At 29.1% G+C, this 21,687-nt stretch overlaps 1 protein-coding gene across 3 annotated transcripts in view; it reads right to left on the bottom strand.

Moving 5' to 3' along the window:
* The window catches only part of LOC107450698 (monocarboxylate transporter 12), a 77,547-nt gene that overhangs the window by 46,158 nt on the left and 9,702 nt on the right, over positions 1-21,687 (bottom strand). Inside the window, exon 1 of one of the 3 annotated variants that reach the window (XM_087167000.1) lies at positions 19,750-19,874. The exons of 1 other annotated variant lie outside the window; for it this stretch is intronic. Coding sequence is in view for 1 of the 2 variants with exons in the window: in XM_087166999.1 (XP_087023125.1) it covers positions 9,436-9,442 (7 nt within the window). In the remaining variant the exon portion in view is untranslated. Of the gene's footprint in view, positions 1-9,435; positions 9,680-19,749; positions 19,875-21,687 lie in introns of those variants that run through there. One more of the 3 variants, XM_087166999.1, reaches the window with a different exon arrangement.

Genomic DNA, 21,687 nt, shown 5'->3' with positions numbered 1-21,687 from the left:
TTATAATATTGGTGTAATTGCAGTTGGAAAATTTAATAGGTTTTTTTCCATAAAAATGCTTACTTGTCTGAATTTTCAACGTAGTTGAAAACTAATATCAAAATTTTATTTTAGCAAGTAGCTAATATTGTAAAAGTAACACTCTATTTAGTCCAGCCAAATTACTAATAGTAAATAGATAAATTACATTTAAAGTATCACAAATTTGAGTTTTAATGATTCTTATTTGCTGCTGAAGTAGCCAGATAATGACTAACTGTTCAATAATCACGTAACATACCTTAACATTAACCATAACACTAATTCGCTGCTTCAGTAGTAGAATAAGAATAGAATACAAGACTAAACATCTTTTGGAATCAAAGTAAAATTATAATTTGGACTGGACTGAATAGAAACTGACCTGAAAAATTCAGGACTTTTATTTTTTAATAAAAATCAAATTTTTGAATTACTAAATTTTTAAAGAATTTTTGTTTCAAACGTCACAGCAAGTTCTTTAAAGTAAAAACTAACTTTCAAATACTGTAAAAAGGTCCTTTAACGGCAATTATTATAAATTTAAAACTTATGAATTGCGCTTATTACATTTGAGAGAACTTTATAACTATAGCTTCATTCAAACCATTAAGTCCATTTTACCTAGAAAACCAGGTTTCCATTTAGTTCTAGTCAGACTTATTTTTCTACTAGTTTTGTTTTTGACATGAATATTTTATAGAATCTGAAATGTAAAAGAAACTCTTTTGAAAAAAATACTTTAAATAGAAATTAAATATGAAGAGATTTGTTTTCAATGACAGCCCCAGATTTGTCTAAAATTACATAAACTTTAAGGCAAAAGTCATGCAAAAAGTTGCTCAATTAATATAGTTTTGCATCTGCTACCCCTTAAATCTCATAATACGACCTTTCGAGCCAATACAAAACTATTTGTAACGAAATCAAAGCTCCAGTCAGTATGCACAATACTTTTAAACCAAAAGTTTAAATAGAATTCGATTATTAACTAAACCCTTTTTAATTTTTCCAGTTTAAGAAATTTTAACTTGAGTAGACGGAACTTTTTATAAAACCGAAGTGTTTAAATTAAAAAAATTTCAAATATAAAAATTTTCAGAAATTATTTGTTCGTAAACATAGAATTTGTTCCTACACATACAACATAGAAACTTTTAAACTAGGTCATGAATAAAATTTAAAAGGGTTTGGTGGAGTACAGTAAGGTCCTGGACTGCAATTTTAGTTTCGCAGGTTCGTGCCCTGAAAAAATCCCCCAGCGCTTTAAAAGTGCTTATTAGAACTAGACAACTCATTAAGACAATAGAATCTCTTAATCTTTTAAAAAAAGTGATCTAAGCGTTATGTTGATGAGGGCTGCCTTTGATGGAAGATCTTAAACTAAACGTTGAAAACTTCGTATCGTTCTGAATTTGAATTCTTAGATTTGCGATCGATGAAAATTTTATACCAAAATTTATGATGCAGCTCTAACTTTCCAAGTCTTAAAATATATAAACTACAGAAGCGAACATTTATAGTTGCCATTTTCAACATTTATTTCGATGCAGATAAGTTTCGACTTTTATTAATCTTTAAGTGCTAATAATCGATAAACAAATTTCTGGCGTGTCTTAGAGCAAAACTTTTCTAAATTTGGAGTAATTTAACAGTATTTGCATTTAATAGTTTTCTAAATTTTTAATTCTACGTAAGTCTTTCAAATAAATAAAAGGTTTAAATGTAATAAGCAAATTTTATGCGAACTTTTTATGAGCCAAAATTTAATTGAAATGTTTACAACTAAATTTACCTTTTTCCATGAATTAAAAGTACAATTTACCAATAATTTTAGTTTCTTATTCGCTTTAAACTTGTGTTAAAAGTAACGAAATTTGAATTGAAATTTTGTTTCGAAATCTTAATTCTTGTTACCCTAAAGCTAAATGTTTTTCTTAAATATCTTGTATCAGTTAGATTACATGACTCAAACTGTATTCTTAAATTAGTTTTATTTTAAAACAATGTGAATTTAATAACAAATGTATTTTATTAAAATAGTATGAAATTCAATTTATATTTAATGTTGATGTCAACGATATTGTATATATAAGTATTTGGTGAGTAATGTGTCTTGAATATTAGTTTTAAAGCACTCTTTTTTGTACACATTTCGCCACTAAAAATGCTCCTAGTATAAATCATTTTAAAAATGAATACTGGTTTATCCTGTAGTTTCGTATTAAGCCAAAGGTCACTGAACAAGTTTATAATCTTTTTAGAATTTTCAAAGATACTAAATTTTAAACCAGGTATCAAAATATTATAAACTTAGATTTTCTAAATTAATCATTTTGTTTTCTTTATTACTAAATTTTCAGATATGTCTGAACTATAAATTTAAAATTGTGTATGACAATGCAGTTTTATTTGTTCTGTAACTTTCTACGTTTAAAAACTAGACCTTTTTTAATAGTAATAGTAAAACACTCTTAAAAATTATATTCACTACGTTAATTTATATTTTTCTTAAATTTATTTCAGTTTAAAATTCTAAATTTTATTGTAGCTTAAGCCTAAGATTGAATCTGTCATTTTGTAAAAGGGTCTTCTTCAATTTGGATCCATTGAAGAAACCCCTTTTTCAAAATGATTCCTTCAATTTTGGCTTTAATTAAATGAGATTAGATCAAAATTTAAAGCTTTATTGTAGCTTAAGCCTAAGGTTGAATCTGTCATTTTGTAAAAGGGTCTTCTTCAATTTGGATCCATTGAAGAAACCCCTTTTTCAAAATGATTCCTTCAACTTTGGCTTTCATTAAATGAGATTAGATAAAAATTCAAAACTGCGAAATAAAATTATAGCTAAACTTAACTGAACAAAATTTTAAAAGTGAAGTTTCATTAATTTTTAAGTTTCGTTATTTAAAAATGTTGCAATCACATGTTCAAAAATTTTATAACAATAGTTTCAGATAAAATAGTTAAATAAACAATAACGTTAACTTAGATAATTAGCCATTTATAAATCTCCAGCTGTGGAGAAACAAAATAGTAAATGCAATATTTGTTTAAATTTTTTTATTAAATAGATTTAGTGGCGAATGTTTTCAGTATTTTGTATTGAATTATTGCTTTGATACTTTAAAATGCTAAATTTGTAAAAGTTTGTAATTTGTCTTGGACAGAAATAAAATTTACCTTTTAGTTTACTTTTAGTCTTTTATTAAATAAGAAATTTTGTTGGGTTACGTTGTAGGATCGCTACAACCGATGCTCTTTTATACATACTTTAGCACGAACTCTTATTTCCGGAAGAAACCTAAATAAAAAATTTAGAAGAAAAATTACAAAAATTTACTTAAAATCCACTCAAAACCAGTTTACTCGGCATGGTAGAGAACAAAAGTTTTATGGCACTTAAAATGATCTGGTTTACTAATGCAAAATGTTCTTTATATTGAAAAGCAAAGTATATCAGCATACGTTAATTCCAATTATATTGTAAAAAAAACTAATCACTTTTTAAATATACTAAGTGTCTTTTACATTGCATTATTAATTCAAATGTAAAGATTTAAAAATTTATTTATTTTAGCAGCAAAACCTATTTGTTTGATAGAAATATTAAACGTTATAAATGCAAACAGAGGTTAGAAATTTTTCTTTCGTGAAAAATGCTATTACTTTGTATTTAGGATTTTGAAACATTTTCTCTGATTTTTGAAAATTCGATGCTTTAAGACTAAAATTCATTTTTGAATTTTTACGAATCTGAATTTCAATTTCTGGGTCATAGTTCCAAAGGCCATTTTTAAAAATACCACGTGATTTTTTTTGAAGTATATTTAACTATTCCTTAGTGCTAAAAACCTACTTAAATTATGCTAAATTAAATGAAGCAGTCTTAACGGTAATTTCGTAGATTTTGTGTGAAACAAAGCTTTTAATAATTTATACTCTTTTTAATATTGTTCTAACGCTAAATCTTTAACTTCTTCGAGAATAGTTTAAACACTATTTTCGTATTCTTTAAAAACATAAAAACCATTAAATGGAAATGATTTCTTGGTATTTCACTTTATAGAATCTAATTTCTTTTAACTTATGAAAATATAGGATTTTTAAATTTTTCCCGTAGATTTTACTATTTTAGTTTGAATATTTGGAATAATTAAGGATTTTACATAACTTTTTGCAAATAAGTTTTATATGCAAAAAAACTTTTTGGATGACTTTTGTCGAATACATAATATTCGATAGATGCTAAGAGAATGCAGTTTGCTTTATTATACGCTCTAATAATCTTAGTGTTTTGAGAACGGGTTTATTGAAATTTCTTATAACATGCTGAAATAGGCCTAATCTCTCAGAAATAAAATTTAAAAAATTATAAGTGTTTTGAGTTTGCAAATCCTGAAAATTTACGGAATATTTATAAGGTTTATCTTTGGTTTAGATCGCAGTAAATTTAATATAAAATCAAAAGAATTTTTAAAGTTAATTTCAATATCCTTTAAAACTGATGTTAATCGTGAATTTAAATGTATAAAATGTCCTAAAAGTTCTATAAAGATATGTCTATGTGCAGCATTTGTTTTTATTCGCTTATTACATTTACTTCGAATTATTGAAAATAACGAAGGGAGTTTAGGTGCCCTATTTTCAAAAATGTAATAAATAAAAAATCTAACGCTGTCTAAAATATTTTGAATATAAACTATTAAAAGTAACGAAAGTTCTAGGCAGCTATTGGAATATAAATTAGTCTAGTATAAATTATTAATGTTTAATATTGTATATGGTATAAATTATAATGTTAATGTTATCTCCATATAATATAGTATAAATTAAAGCTAAATTTCTAATCAAGTTGGAAATAAAATTGGACCTATGATTTTTACAATGTTCATCCACTTTCGCGTCTTGATCAAATCACTGAGGGAACGCGACCCGTTGAAAACCCATCAATAGCTGTGAAGAAAATAAATGAGTAAAGCTCATATGCTAATCTGGGACTGCTAATATGCTAATACGGCAACTTTAGTATTTTTCATGGCGAATCTTTCAATGTCAGAAAAATCAAGTGGCCTGTACACAGATGGTCCTTTTTAAAACTATTTGTCCTGAAACTTTTCCAAACAATTTTCTTTTCACTAAGAATAACGTAATCATTTAAGTTTTGTCTCACCCCCTCTTTTCCTTCTTTTTCTCAAACAAAAAAAAAAGATTAATTTCAGTTCGCCACGTTCTTGAAATCCAGTTAGGACAATTTTTTAGTCCCTTACTGAAAAAAAAATTCGTAATTTATTTATCAATTCCTTTGTACAACAAATACCTTTTTCACGTTAAAATCATTGGAATCTTCAGCTCTCGTTCATTTTTATTCGTTTTTAAAATAAAAATCTTTATAATTGAGCACATTTTTTTCTATAACCTTTCTGGAAAATAAAACTTCCCAAGATTTTGCAACATATTCCGATTAAAAAAAATTAGGAAATAAGTTTTCCCAACTTCATATTTAGTAAAATGAGGACACTTGGGCAGTTCTAAAATTGTTCAAAGCTTGAACAATTTTAGAATTTCCAAATGACATCAGTGAGTTCGAGTATTGAGAGAGGAGAATGAATTCGAAAATTTAAAATAATAGTTGACTCGCGAGTCAAAAGAGAGTTCAATCGAGTCCACTATGAGTTGGTTCAAGAACTTATATCGAATGTTAGCAGGTTCGAATATCGATGCAAAAAATAGTGGATTCAGTTTTCAAGCGAAACAGAAGTCGAAAGAATACCGATAGTTCATTCGAGTATGGATAAAAAGAGATGGCGTTCGAGTACCAATGTAAAGATAGTTTTTTCTAGTTTTGAACAAAAAGGGGTTCAAAAATTAAACAAAATGATAATGTGCCGATTAAAAGACAATGGGTTCAAGTTTTAAACAAAAGAGCTTGTATTACAAAAATAGATCGAATGATAGTGGGTTCAAGCAGCGATAAAAATAGTGTGGGTCCGAGTATTTATCAAATGATAGATGGTTCGAGTCTCTTTAAAAATAGTGTGGGTTCGAGTACTTATCAAATGATAGAGGGTTTATGGAGATACGGACATTTTTATAAAAAACTAATTATTTTTTTTTTGCTTACATTTTCTTACTGCAGCAGCAGAAATATTCAATATAATAAACAAAGTTTTTGAGTCAATTTTAATGAATAATAAAAAAATATTATGTTATAATTTGAAAGAAATCGTTTCTAACTGAGCAAGTGCGGAAGTTACTTAAAAAAAAATTAATTTTGTTTTGAATCGTTTTTGTTAACTTATGAAAAAATCATATTTGAATTTAAAAAGTTTCCAGCAATTTTTAAGTAGTATTTTCTAGGTTGGAAAGAAAGCTTTGAACTGTAAGGGGTTTTCCACAAACCTAATTTTATACTGTTAAACAAGATTTGTTAAAAATATCATCGTATAGGACCACGCTTTATTAAGATCTGTTTTATTCCACTTGTTTTATTTCCTAATATCGCATTATGAACCATCATTTGAGGGTGTTATCATTTGCTTAAAAATTTTGTTTCAGAATTGAAAAATGATATTTGTGGATAACCCCTCATCATTTAGCACTTTCAATAAAATTGTAAAAAAAGCTTCAAAATTGGGTAGAAATTTTTTAAGTTTTCAAGACATCGGACTTATGTCCGAACAGAATTCTAACAAATAGAGTTACCAAATAGAATTCTGAACAAAATGATGAAAAAATATTTTTACATCTTTTTCGCGCATGCGCTTGAAAGGATTACTTTTAATATTCTTCTCTTGCGCAATTTTCAACGAATTTTTCTTTTAAATTTTAAAATTATGTTTTTGTTTTTAATCAAAAATGACCTTAAAAACTTTGTTTCATTTTATTGACTATTTCTGCAGTTATAGTGAGAAAACTGGTCAAATAACCGTTTAAAAACTTTAGCATCGAACATGCGCTTATCGTTTTAGAACATTTGTCTTCATTACTTTTTTCTAACAATTCTATACAGTTAATATATAAACATTTGTTTGTTTCGAATAACCGTACATATACCACAACCGGTCATTGGATCGGCAGAACAGTTTAGAACAGGAGTTTCCAACTGGCAGCCCTCGAACCCTTTTTTTGTGGCCCGCGAATTAAAATATATTAGTTGTCATTTTTTGCGGACAATTTTCGTAAAAAAATCTATATGGGTTTAAAATACTTCTCTCGTTAATAAAAATCTAATTTCTTCGTTTCTGTAAAATTTAACATACCAACGGTGCAAAGAAATTTATTTTTCAGGTTTTGCATTCAGGAAAATATTTATTCAAATACAAAAATAATCGTGTATGTTGCTCTTTTTTACTTCACTTTTTTTGTATTTTGCGAATATAATTTAGCATGTGCGTATCAGAAATTTTCTCGAAGAAATTCTCCGATTTAACTTTTTGAAACCATCCATTTTGTACGAGAATATTTACACACACATTTGTAAATTTTAAAATTTAAAATGTAAATATCTATTATCTGGTGGTTGCATCAGACAAACCTCAATTTTCTCATTGAATATTTTGTGTGCTATGTAAGTTTCAATACCTTAACAATTAGATATCTGTTGCACATTAATTGTTTAATACATAGGGGCACATTAAAGTTATTGTAGCCCAAAATTTTATTATTTATTTAATATTTTTAAAAATATTATTAATAACAATTAAATATTTTCAAAAATCTACTTCTTATTTTAATTCGTCATTCAATACTTTTGTTTTATACAACTTGGTAAAACTCTGACAGTAATATTTAATGTTCCTTCAAACATAAAAGAGTCCTACAAAAACTTTTGATAAAGTTGCGGCCCGCCATTTGATTTGTGTTTTAATTGTGTTTAGTGTTAAGATTCTTTCTCCATAAATATTGGTTTGGAAATTTTGCGTAGTAATTTCATATGATTATCAACGTAATTGACGTGAGTCTATCGCTTCACATTTTTTCATAGGGTGTTCAAAAATATTTTATTTGTCCTACCATTATTTCGTTTTGATTTTTGCTTCGTTTGTATAGATTTTTTTAAATAAATTTAGGTCATCAACCTCCTATGTATCATGATGCGATTCAATGTAAAAAACTGTCTACTGAAAAAGTTTTTGTAAGTCGCCACTTTCAGCGCCGCTCTTACAACATCTCGTATTATTTTAGGAGTCTGGGAAGGCATCTCCAGAAGACCTTTTAGGGAATTTGTTTTATTCGATTTAATTTCATATTACTTTTTTTTTTAAATTAGAACCTCTAGCACATTGAGTATTCTAATTTCATCACCAATTAAGTAATCTAATCAAATTTCTTCACCCTAACTACAACAGTTTTATTTGCAACTTATAAATTCCATGCTTTGTTATTGAACGAAATTCAAATAACTCAAATCCAAAATTTCGTTAGTTGAGAACGTTACTTAAATTTTAGTGAGATATCAGGAAAACTGAATTTTCGGAATGAAACATGTAGTACAATGAGGCCCTGCGGAACACTAGGATTGCGTGGAAGAATTTAAGGGGTTCCATCAGTTGCGAACAATTGTGAAACCGGTACCCATTTAGATATAATTCATGCTGGGAAAGCCTCGTGGGTAGGACACTGTGCCGATGTGCAAGAGTTCGTGGGTTCAATCCCCGTGCCGTAGGTGGTTATGGTTCAATCCCCGCCAGCCGAAGACTCCCCGTGTAGTAAATGGTGACTGATACACTTTAAATCTATGGAGTCGCAAAGTCCTCCATGTTCCCATAACAAATCAGTACCTCTGGGGGTACTGATCCAGGAGTTTCCTTGTCTTCTGGATGGGTTCAAAATGACAAAGCTACGGAGTTGAACATGAGTTGTCCTAAACCCAAAATTGGGTCGGCTGTTCAACGACGGATATAAAATAAAATAAAATTAATAAGCCATTACCTGCTTCATATTTTGGTTGCCTTTACATTATTATTTAAAGTAAAATAACATGGAAAAAAGAAATGGTAAATTTTTTTTCATGTATAATTTTTCTAATAACAATGTGTTGAACAAATAGTAAAAAGCACATTTATAAAAAAAAAAAGTATTTTCCATCCCGTTTTTTCAAGTAAAATTAAAATAGCTAAATTGAGTGATGAAGAAGTAATCAACGTTCGTGGCAGTTATTTTTCTTTTTGATGGAAAACACCAAAATTCGGCTTATTTCTGATTTTCAGCTCAGGCGTATAACACCAAAAACAATATTTCATATAACCACAGAACTACGTCGGCCATGAAACGTTATTTGGTGAAACATTCTTTAAATTAAGAGTCAATACGTTCACAATAATTAACATTTTAGGATTCCATAAAGTAAATTGCCGATAAATGCATAAAAAGAAAGAAATTTTGTGTCCGTTGGTAGAAGGAAGGAATACATACCTATCATCCTTACTGTTTGTGCTGGAAACTGAAGCAGGATTTTTTTGGGACTTGTGTGGTGTATAAACACTTTAAAGAGAAGCGGTGCTTTTAATGGAAGTAAATAAGATTCCGATACTGATGCATCCACAATCAATCTTTGTTCGATTTCGGCGTCACATCAACCCCCCTCCTCCTCCTCTTCATTCCTCTCGTGATGAAGGACGGTCCTACATCCACCTAGGGCTCTTTTTGAATAATAAGCGCACCTGTGTGTGTCTCTCTTTCAAAACCGGATCCCACCTCTTAGAATATATATATCCTCGAGATTAGCATCAATTAATTAACTCTCTCTGCCTTTTTGATATGTTTTCTTACGAAATCTGACTGTAAAATTTCCCTAATGTGATTCAGCTGTAACGATAGACATGTTTTAAAAAATTGATAACATAAGGTATTTCTCGAATTATGCTAGACTTTAAGAGGTTCAATTCTAAAGGGAAGACAAATTTTTTAAAAATAAACGAAAATTCTTTTCAGAATACAGTCAAACCCCGTTATAGTGAAGGTGGTTTATAGTGAACTCCCGGATATAGTGAACGAAATGTTCGGTCCCGTGCCTTGCTATACACGTATAATGTTATTTTCAGTGGATATAGTGAACCAAAAAAGTGATTAAGTTGGATATAATGAACTTTTTTCTGTCTTCGACTGATTTCCTCCCCATTTTCTTTGTAATAATTTTGAAATTTCTACTTCAAAATAAATACATATACCGATTTTTAAAACCATCTATGGAAACTACTTTTATGTGCTCGAATGGCAGGTTAGACAGGTTCAAAAAGCGGAATAACAAAAATTCAGGAAAAATTATCTGAGAGTCGGGAAGTGTTTCCATATCTGATGTTGAGGATTGCTCATCAGCTAAAGATTACTGATTTTTTTTTTGTACGCAAGACGAAGAGTGGTGAAAAATGACACATTTTTTGCTACTGCATAATATTTATCAGTCATTTATATGAATATAATGTAATAAAAGGGAGGAGTTTGGGAACCATTTGTGACATTGCTTGTGTAACGGATATAGTGAACTCCCGGTTATAGCGAACCGAAATTTTGGTTCCTTGAAGGTTCACTATAGCGGGGTTTGACTGTATTATTTTTTGTGGATACAGTGAACCTAAAGAAGAGAGGAAATTGGAACTTTTTTCTGTCTTCGACTGATTTTTTTTCTTCTTCATTTTTTGGTCATTTTTAAATCTCTACATAAAATATATATACCGATTTTTAAAACCATCTATGGAATGGCATGAAGCCATAAGCATTTTTTTTTGTTTGCTTCTTCTATCTCAGTTTTCCATCCCTCAATAAAGGAGATCCTTCAATTTTTTGTACGCAAGACGAAAGGTCATAAATAAGGCCCGGATTTTGATGACATTTGCATTTTTTTGCATTTTTGGATATTTTTTGTCCTTTAGAGCATTTTTTGAGATTTGTAGGGCATTTTCTTTAAATTTTGGGGCGTATTTTGCATTTTAACGCATTTTTTAAATTTTTTGTTAATTTTTTTCTAATTTTTATTATTTTTTATAATTTCTTATTATTACACTGGCTTCTAAACAATGAAGAAAATCTCTAGGATATTAAAAGGTGAAGCAACATCTTTTCAAATTGAAGAAGAATTGTCAGTAAGTGTGACCGTCCTTTTCAAGTACGCACCTATAACATCAGTAGACGTTGAAAGAAGCTTCTGCAGGAATGAAAATTTGCTTCCAGACAAGAGACGCTCGTTTACATTTCAAAATATTAAGAAAAAATTAATGATCCACTGTAATTCTGATATAGTAATATTATGAGATGGAAGTTGTTATATTCATTTAAGTTTCTATACAAAATGAAAATGTTTTGGAGTCAATATATTTTCCTTTTTTATGTTATTTTAGGATATAAAACATATTTTTCAAACTTTAATGAACGTAGAACAAGTATTGCATTGCTTTATATTTTTTGAAACGACTCATAACAATTTTAAAGAGTAAAACATTGTTTTAGTTCAATACTTTTACTTCTGTTTAAGTCATGTCATAAGGCATTTTTAGCGCAATTTTCACATTTTAAGGGCATTTTTTGCACTTTATAAGGGCATTAATTGAGATTTTTTAGGTCATCAAAATCCGGGCTCTAGTCATAAAAAATAAAAGTGAACACATTTTTTTGTGACTACATATTGTTTTTTTAATCATTTTTGTATTTCTTTCTGTGGGTCATTTATTTAAATAATGTGTCATAAAGGGAAGAATTTCGGAAAAATGAGTTTTTTCAGTACTGATATAGTGAGCTCCCGGTACTCATTTTGTGATTGTTTAACGAAAGAAGTGACTATTTATATACATTTTTTAATAATTTTTTGTGATATTGAGCGACACGTTCTCAGGAAGAATTCGACCATTTTAAAACAACTGTTCTCAAATGATGTCTCGTGGGAGATTCACAGGGATTCCGAAGAATTTCGATAATTAATCATGTTTTCGGAAACTTGCAACCATGTTTATATCCAATAAATCGTTATGTATTTTTTTTTACTTTATGAAATAATCTAGTTGTTTGAGAAAAAGTGAAAAAGCCGTAAAGATTTTTTTAAAAAAATATTAACAATTGTTAACAATGTGTTGACTGAAAGAAAATAATGTGCATCCATACAAAAAAACTTCACTTTTTAGCGGGTTTTTCGAATAAATACAGAAAATTAAAAAAAAAAAAAAAAACTTTCTCTGATAATCGTCCTTAACATTTATAGTAGCTCTTTTTCAATTCATTTACAAAAGCCACGTGCATAAACCAAAAATGCAATCATTGTAAGATACTGTCATTTGTTATGAAATTTGAAACAAAATCAAAACAAATTTTGAAGCAAAATCAAAAATTGTGAGAAAACAATGATTATTTTGAGTTTCTTTTAAAAACTGCGAAAACTGCATAGAAAATGGCTTGAAACTATTTAATTTTTTTAAATATTCCTTCAAATAATATTCCAATATAATTTTAAAAAATTATTAGGTGTCAAATACGTTTCACTGCAAAATTGTGTAAAACCTTTTTAAAATTTTTTCAGTTTCATGAGCAGATATAAAAGAATAATATATGAAAGAACTAGCTTAAACACTCATACATTGAGAATTTTTTGACAATTTCGCTATAAATTTTAAATCAACAATTTTTTAATTAATTTTATAATGCTCCGAATTTTTATTTTAATTTCATTGAATAGCGATGAAGTTATAAGAAAAACACGTAAGGCGAAAAAAATTATTTTTTTAAAAAAATAAGTTCATATCTTTATAAATATTTACTCTAGGTTAACGAAACTTTTCGCAGTTATTGAAAATAACAATTGAAGTAATCAATGCAAGTTACAAGCTTATTGCTTTATTTTCTGGCATAGGGTGTTCAAAAATACTTGTTTTCTTTTGTAGTTTATTGTAGGTTTCTCAAACCTCCTAAAGCTTTAAGTTTTATTGCTAAGTATAAAAAAATTGCATGAACTAAAACCTCTAAAGTTGCAAAATAATTCTTTATGTATTACTTGAGAAATTTAGAATAATGTCAAGAACTGAAAAAGTCTCTTCCATTACTGTAGGCAGTGTGTGTGTGTGTGTATATATATATATATATATATATATATATATATATATATATATATATATATATATATATATATATATATATATATATATATATATAAGAAGAGCGTGAAATGATAACACATAGCCAATCACACAATACTTGGGGTTGGTAACGCACTAAACAGCCAATTAAAATTGAGAACGCATGTGTGTGAAAAGGATTTTTATTTTATTTTGAGTATGTCTAACAATGATGTCAGAGTTTTCCATTGTTGCCCGTGCATTTTTATTGACTTAAAAATCGCGAGGTAGAATCCAGTTTTTCCTCATTCATTATTAGCAAAAATATTAAATTAAGGTTGTGAACTCATCAAATTTGTTTGAACAATACAATGTTATAAGAATATAAATGTTATTTTAAAAAATGATTACTTCGAAAAATCACTTCTGTTCCCCAAGAGATCTAATTGTTTATGATACTAACAGATAGTAATATTTGGACGTGGGAAGTAGAGGCACAAGCGTAAGCAAACAGAATTCCTTTTAGTACATATATGTTAAGTGAATAATTTTAACTTTAGTAGAAAAACTGTTTTCTGCCAAGAAAAAACAATTATTGCGAAGCAATCATCTGGGTTGGTGAGCGGTAGCGAACATGGGGCTTAGCTTCCTAGTATATATATATATATATATATATATATATATATATAATGAAGATAAAACAAAATGAAAGTTCAAAATGAAGATAAAACAAAGGAAAATTAGAGACATATGAAAAAAAGGGGGAAAGAAAACAACTGGGAGGGGGGGAAGGATAAAAAAAAAATTTTAAAGTCCGGAAAATAAAAGATATAATCTTTTCATCAGCCCACACGATTATATCCGCAAAAAAAGAGTGCTTTCTGATATTGTATCAATATAGCCAGAGCAAAATATATCAATACAATAGTGTATTTTTTTACAAAAATTACAACAAATAAAATAGAACCAAATAAGTAAAAATAACACGTAAAGACAGAAAATAAAATAAAAGGAAAGAAAAAGAAAAAACAGAATAAAACATAAAACATAATCAATAAAGCGAGTAGCGAAATCAAATGTACTTTACATTAATGAGAAATTTTTCAAGAATGATTTAAAATATTTTCGTAACAAGATTGCCAGACTGCAAAATATGAAAACAAAAGCGCAAATTGAGTGTAACTAGAGGAGTTTTGTTTTAAAGAGCAGTTCTTACTGCATATGCTGAAGTGCGTTTGATTTGTTAATTACCAAGGAAGGGCCCGAAAATGGATGTGAACAAGGTAATATTATACGGGATAATTTAATGAAGTTGACCATAAATAATTTCAGAAAATAAATATTTATTTAAGAAAAAAAAATCGAAAAGAGAAACATGAATTGCCTGTTTTGCACATAATTTTTGCCACAGAAAACACTCTTTTTGCGGATATAATCGTGTGGGCTGATGAAAAGATTACATCTTTTATTCTCCGGATTTCTTAAAAAAAAAAAAACATTTATCCTTTCTTTTCCCAGTTGTTCTTAATTTTTAATCATTATTTTTCTTTCCCCCTTTTTTTCATATGTCTGTAATTTTCCTCTGTTTTATCTTCATTACATATACATATATCGTTATATATATATATATATATATATATAAATACAAGAAAACACGAAGAAAGTCAAGAAAAACAATAATCTGTTTTGCGGATATAATCGTGTGGGCTGATGAAAAGTTTATACCTTTTTTTCCGGTTTTTTAAATAAAATTTCATCATTTTTTTTTTATAAACTGTTGTTTGTTATTTTCTTACTTATTATTCCCCCCCCCCTTTTTTTATATGTCTACAATTTTTCTTTGTTTTATTCTTCATTTTGAACATATATATATATATATATATATATATATATATATATATATATAAACCTTGGTAACTGAGGAAGAAAAAACAGTGGATCAAAGCTGAATCACCATTTGAAATCGTTTTTTCGAGAAAATATCGAAAATTAAAAGAATAATAATAACGTTACTAAAATGTAGCGCATGGAAAGGGAGAAAAAAGGAAATTCGCGGAAATGACTTTATCAATGTTTACATAAGAAGGACCCGTATTTTTCATTGCTCAATTACTTAGCGAACTTATAATGTTTATGTTAAAATGAACGAAACAAAAATGAGAGACAAAATTGTAAACAAATAGCAACTTGTTGACCTAAAAGAAGATGATTGATTCTGTCCAATCTCTTTTTCAGTTGAACACAGGTGAAGATAGTCTGAGAAAACTCTGAATTTTCAAAGGGAAAAAAAATGGCTGTTTTGCTTCGCATATCATTGTTTTTAATCTAAAAAATATGGGGATGTCATTTTAAAAACTAAAGAATTCTGAAATTTTTTTAAAAAAATTTTGTTTTTTGTTAGGTGCTTCAGGGTTTTTACTTTAAAAAATAAATGTAGAAACTGAGAAAATTCGAGATTTTTAAGTGGGAAAATTTTAGTTTTTGGTAGGTATCTTAAGTTCTTCAATGGGTCGAATAAATGTCAATAAAAATCAATATTTTCTTCAATAGTTTTAAAAAGTTATTCATTTTCTCTCTTCTGTCATCTGATTTTATGCTGTACTATTAGTGAACACACTGAACAACTTTTGATCTAATGATCTGATTTTCACTCAGTATAAGACTCGATCGAACATTTTTCGAGAAATCAACTTCAAAATGTACGACTTTTTATAAATTCAGAAACTGCTCAAATAATTTTGTTCAAATTTTATATTATCAACTTTAAAATGATGTACAAAAAAAACCATATACTTTACAATTTGAAATGCTTTCGACTATGCTTATTCAAAATAACAAAAAATAATGAACTATTGTTAACACTTGATTGCCTAAGGAAATGATTCTGACTGCTTTTTAATTTCAATTAGCAAAACAATGGTGACACAATTTCTTAGAATTTTGTGAAACATATAATTTTTTGATTGTTAATATTTTCTAATAATTTATTATAAAACTGTAAATAATATAAAAAACATTCAAAATTAATTTTAAACAAATTTCTTTACACATTATTTATTCTTTTACTATCCAGTCATTTTGACTGCTTTTGGGTAATATAGGTATGTAAACTAAGTTTCAGTCTTTTTAGTGCTAAGATTAATTTTTATATGGAATCATCTTTGCGTAAATGAATTGTGAGCAAATAATTAAAAAGCTCTCGAGGTATCACACAAAGTAAAACAAGTAACTATTTTTCTGATTGCATCGTCACACCTTTTAACGTATAGTTGCCACCATTTTTGGTGTTGAGGTAGTTTTTTACTTTTCTTGTAGTCACATTTATTACAATTTGTAAAAATATAATTTCGCCATTGTTATCGTTGCATTGTTATCGGCCGGAAAATCACATAGTAGGATCCAGTTTCCCCACTTTAAGTTTCATATTGGTTTGGTTGTCATCAGCACAAAATTCATATAAGTCATAAAGGTATTGTTATCCGGTAAATATTTTTGTATCTCTAATTTAAAGGTTTGGAGGGGGGGCGGTGTTAACGACCATGCCAACCTTCATCTATCAAAAGGTACCTATTGATTGAATCAAGTTAGCACGTCTTACATATCAGTGAATTGATGTTTAATTTTCGTAGTGGTAGTTACGCCACAATATTCCCCCACCAGAATTTTATCAGGGATAGAATTCGATGAACGGATTCCACTAGTTGCTGTACTTGTGAAAGACCGGGAGAGCTTGGTTTAAGGTCACCGGGTTTTTGAGTGCAGAATGTGAGAGGCTTATTAACATCACGTCGTAGTGTTCGTTGTTGCTTCTGTGTTGCACTTTGCAGTCACAAGTAGCAAGTCAACTGTTCAATGTGGGCTATCCATCGAAGTTGGCGTTACCGTCAAGTTATTTGGCGAAGTGGTCGTTACTGCGTGTTCAAATCACGTCCGGGACACCAATGGGGGGCGGTGTTAACGACCATGCCAACCTTCCTCTATCAAAAGGTACCTCTTGATTGAATCAAGTTAGCATGTCTTGCATATGAATTGATGTTTAATTTTCGTAGTGGTAGTTACGCCACAGGTTTGTACTCTTATTTTTATTGTAACCTGTACTGTTATTTTAACGTTTTTGACTTTGTTTGTTCCTTTTTTAAATTAAGAGATTAATAGGATTGTTTTTATTATCATTAGAATAATGTAATTGTACGTTGCATTTTAAGATTAAGTTATTTAAATCGGTGTCTGATCTTATCAATAATTATTATTCTTTGGTACAAATTACAGTAATATTCTATTATGGTTAAAGAGATTCGTTCAATGAAATTGGGTTTGCTATAACAATATATACTTTTAATTTTAAATGTTATTTTAAAAAAAACTGATTCATTTGAAAAATGATTTATGTTCACTTAATAGTATCATATGGGAAATATTTGGGGACAAAAGTGCTCTTTTTAGTGCATATATTTTTGGATGAATAATTTCGAATGTTTCATGTCAAGAAACAGCGATTATCAGGGTTGGTAAGCGTCGGACTTTTAATAATTTCTTTCACTGTTTTATTTATTTATTTATACATTTTTTGTTTGTTTACTGATATTTTAATGCGTGTTAGAATCGGTTGAATAGCTTCATCGCAAAAACATTTAGTCTAAAAAACAATATATTTCAATATATTTGAACTAATTCCTTCAAATAATATAATTTTTATATTATTTTATATAATTTTTAGAGTGACAGCAGCAGTTCTGTACTTAAAAATGTATTCATTTACCGTCACACTAAAAATAGCTAAACACCGAAATTTTTACAGTGCTTATTTTGAAAGATTCTAGAGAAAGTTCGTCTGATTTTGCGATATAAAATATCGCTTGCACTAAATAATTATGCCATTAAGATGGAGTTCACACAAGAAATTCTCTTTCATAATTTACTATGATTTTATCTAAGAATTTTTTCGTAAATGGCTGTTTAATAACGAGCACTTTTTTCACAAAGCCATCTTCTTCCTTCTTTTTTTTTTTTTTTTTTTTGGCTTTGGTAAAATAAAAGGTTAAGATGACGACATTGGGAGCAGCTAATTCATTGCTGGTAAGCATTCTGAAGTGGAAAGGCAAATCGAAGGCTTCTTCTGCTGATTAAAACTTATTTAGACTTTTCGGAATTTTTTTCGTCGGTAGTCTATCGACAACATCATTGAGGGAAATTTCGATTGAGTGTAATAGAAGATGTCGGTGTTTGCGGTCGAGTTTTAATTTCCATGTGTGGAATGAATTGTTTTTGCGAAACGTCAAAAAATTCCAGATGTCGATATACAGTCCAAATTATTAGACGCACTTTAAGATGCTAAGTAAAATCTTAATTAGCTTTACGCTTAATTAGCTTAGTTGTTTTTACGGGACCATTTGCACTTGTTTAAGTTAGTGTATTTAAATTAAGCTATATATACTATAATTCCGACGATGGGATGAATGAGGCTATATATTATACAAATATAGAATATTTATTATATCAAGCATTATATTAGCATAGTATAATAATTAGATCACAAATGATTCGACGCGCTGTAGTTTTTTAATTATGACATGTTTTACACGAGTTCATAGGCGATACTTTTATATTTGTAATGGGTGTTTATTCAGAAGATTTTTTATATACTTCCTATTTGCATTAGTATATTATTTTTTTAACGTATTGCATTACAATGTTAACTAATTGATTCACGAAAATAAACAAGTACAAACCAGTTTTAGCAGCGCAGAAACAATGAAGCTGTATAGTATTACCTGATAATTAAGATTTTATTTAGAATCCTATATATATATATATATATATATATATATATATATATATATATATATATATATATATATATATATATATATATATATATATATATATATATATATATATATATATATATATATATATATATATATATATATATATATATATATATATATATATATATATATATATATATATCGGTTTTTTAAATAAAATTTCATCCTTTTTCTTTTTTTTCTTCTTTTTTTTCTTTTTTAATTTTTTAAACTGTTTGTTATTTTTTTACTTATCAATTCCCCCCCCCCTTTTTTTTTTCTTTTTTCATATGTCTATTATTTTTCTTTGTTTTATTCTTCATTTTGAACATATATATATATATATAAATAAAGGAAAGTCATTGGTTCCAACCAGCTGTATATAAATAAGCGCCATTATAATGTTATGTTTTACTTTGAAACAGTAAGTTAATACAAAGTTTTGAGAAAATAAGCTCCTTTAAATGATTGTAGTGTTATTATCATAAAATAAGAATGCCTTTAAATTAATATTAAAAGTAATGAAGGCGAATGAAATAAATGTATTCCCTTCCAAAGAAATCTATAATTGAAGTCAGAGAGGGATAAAAATCCTCATTTGTTATAACCACTGCTGACAAGATTTGGTTCATTTTCAAAACCCTGACCTGTTTGGATCAGGAACTGGATTGTTCTCTCTTCAAATATTCATTCCAGATGTTGAACAATATTTCTCATCTTTAAATCAATCAAGTGAGGACAAGCAAACACAAATAATTGTTTAAACGAGGGAATTCGTGAATGAAAATAATAAGGTTGCATTCGTGTGAGCAATATGAAGTGAGAATAAGTTTGATATAGTGAGAAAAAAGTAAAAAATTAGCATATTTGAAGAAAGTACTTACTTCTGCGTCAGGCAGTCAGATATACCCTCGATGAAGAAGAGAGTTCTTTACGAAATAAATTTTTTGTTTATTCCTTCTTGACTGATAATATCCCTTAAGTCTTTTATTGGACGAAGAAATATCTGGGAGGAGGAGGAGGAGCACTTGCAAAATCATTTAAAAGGAAAAACTCTCTTCCCACTTGAGAAATTATTTTTTTCCTTGCAATTATCATTTATTTATTTTTTCAAATATTCTTACTAACAAGAGCAATAGTACGTTTCTTGTTACCATGGAGGGATCCATCCTCTAAAGCAGCAGTAAGCAGTCTTCTTTTTATCGAAAGCAATTAAAACTTCAAAAAATCGTGCCATTCTTTAGTAATTTTACGTTGAAATATTTTTGGAATTGATTTATAAATAGTTATCCATTTTAACCTGTCCCGCAGTGGACTGATCGTTAAGACACGGTTCCCAGCAGATCACCGAAGTCAAGCATCACTGGCTGCGGGTCAGTGTGCGGGTGGGTGACCACCTGGATCAGTCTGCGTAGGGGCCGAGGGTGTGCGGTATGGGTCCTCGTTTAACTGTTCTACAGTAAAGGGCTCGACTTCGCGTGCTGGTCGTCGGGCTACCGAAGCGGGGGTGCCATCCCCTCTGCAGGGGATCAAAATGGCGATGGCATGTCTTCGGATCTTCCTCGGGTATGTTTCCCAGACCGTCGCCAATAGCCCATTGTGCAGCTCCAGTGCGACGGGAATGAACTACAGCAACAACTACAACAACAACCCTTTTGACCTAAATTAATTTGATTTTTGCTTTTTTATTTCTTGGTGGGAAGTTGGAGGGGACTTCATCCACTAAACAGAATGGGCCTCAAACTTCTGCGCTCATAAATTATCATTTTAATGAATTATATATTTATAACAACGAATAAAGGCGATGAAAAAAGTTAAAAGAACGCGTAGCACACAATGTCTCTTTTTGACCCCAATTAATCTTTACAGTTACCCACATTAATATAAACAAATCCCTTCATTTGTGTCCTCCTATGAAATTATCAGAAGGTGGCCTGCGCGATAAATCGATGCATCGGAAAATATCGATTTTATGCAATCATCGCCGATCCGATGTTTAGATTGGCAATTTTACGAAGCATCGAAAATTGTGATTTACTGAGATGTGTACGATATTTCCCGATGGTATCGATGAATCGCAATGTTCCCGATAATACACCCATGTCGCGCGAAGAGCCTTTTCCTCCGTAAGTGTGAACAGCTGCGGCGATGATCGTTATTTCCCCGCGATTATTTTACATCGTTTTGCTGGCATGTCGTATCCGTATGTGATTGAGTATAAAACTGTTGTGCGAATCCTGTTGTTGATTTTTACAAGCCTTTTTAATGTTTTTAAAACAGCTATTTTGCTTTGCAGACATCCACGTCTTTAAATAGTGAGAAATAATTATTTAAAAAAATGCAATGTTTATTATTTAGTACCAAATATAAAGTATTAATGGGCCGAAGTATTTCGATGTCAGCGTGACGATGCATCGCGATGACTAAATTTTAACATTGCACAGTCATAGTAGCCGTCAAATATCAAAGATGGGAAATTTCACTTCCTTCAGCATTTTTTACTTTTACAAAAAAAAAATTTAGCAAAAAAAAAGCATAACATTTTAAAACAAAACTTTTATAAACCTTGATGATAAATTTTTATTGCAGCTTTTTTTTTCTTCTTCAGAATTCTGAAATTCGATTTCTTTCCGCTTGAACGCACATTGCAACTTAAGAGAGCTGTGAGAAAAATCCTTCGCCGCCTATTTTGTTCCCTTTCAAAATTTAAAGGTTTGAGTATATTTAGTTGTGGTGAACCTTAAAGAAATCCATGAAATGCTGAAAAACTGTTCAAACAAATTATTATAGGATTATGCAATGCCACAATTTATTTGCATTTG

This window comes from Parasteatoda tepidariorum, chromosome 7, assembly GCF_982258835.1.
Source record: "Parasteatoda tepidariorum strain Cologne lab strain chromosome 7, Ptep-v5.0, whole genome shotgun sequence".
Classification (NCBI taxonomy): Eukaryota; Metazoa; Arthropoda; class Arachnida; order Araneae; family Theridiidae; genus Parasteatoda; species Parasteatoda tepidariorum.
This window is presented reverse-complemented; position numbering and strand designations above follow the sequence as displayed.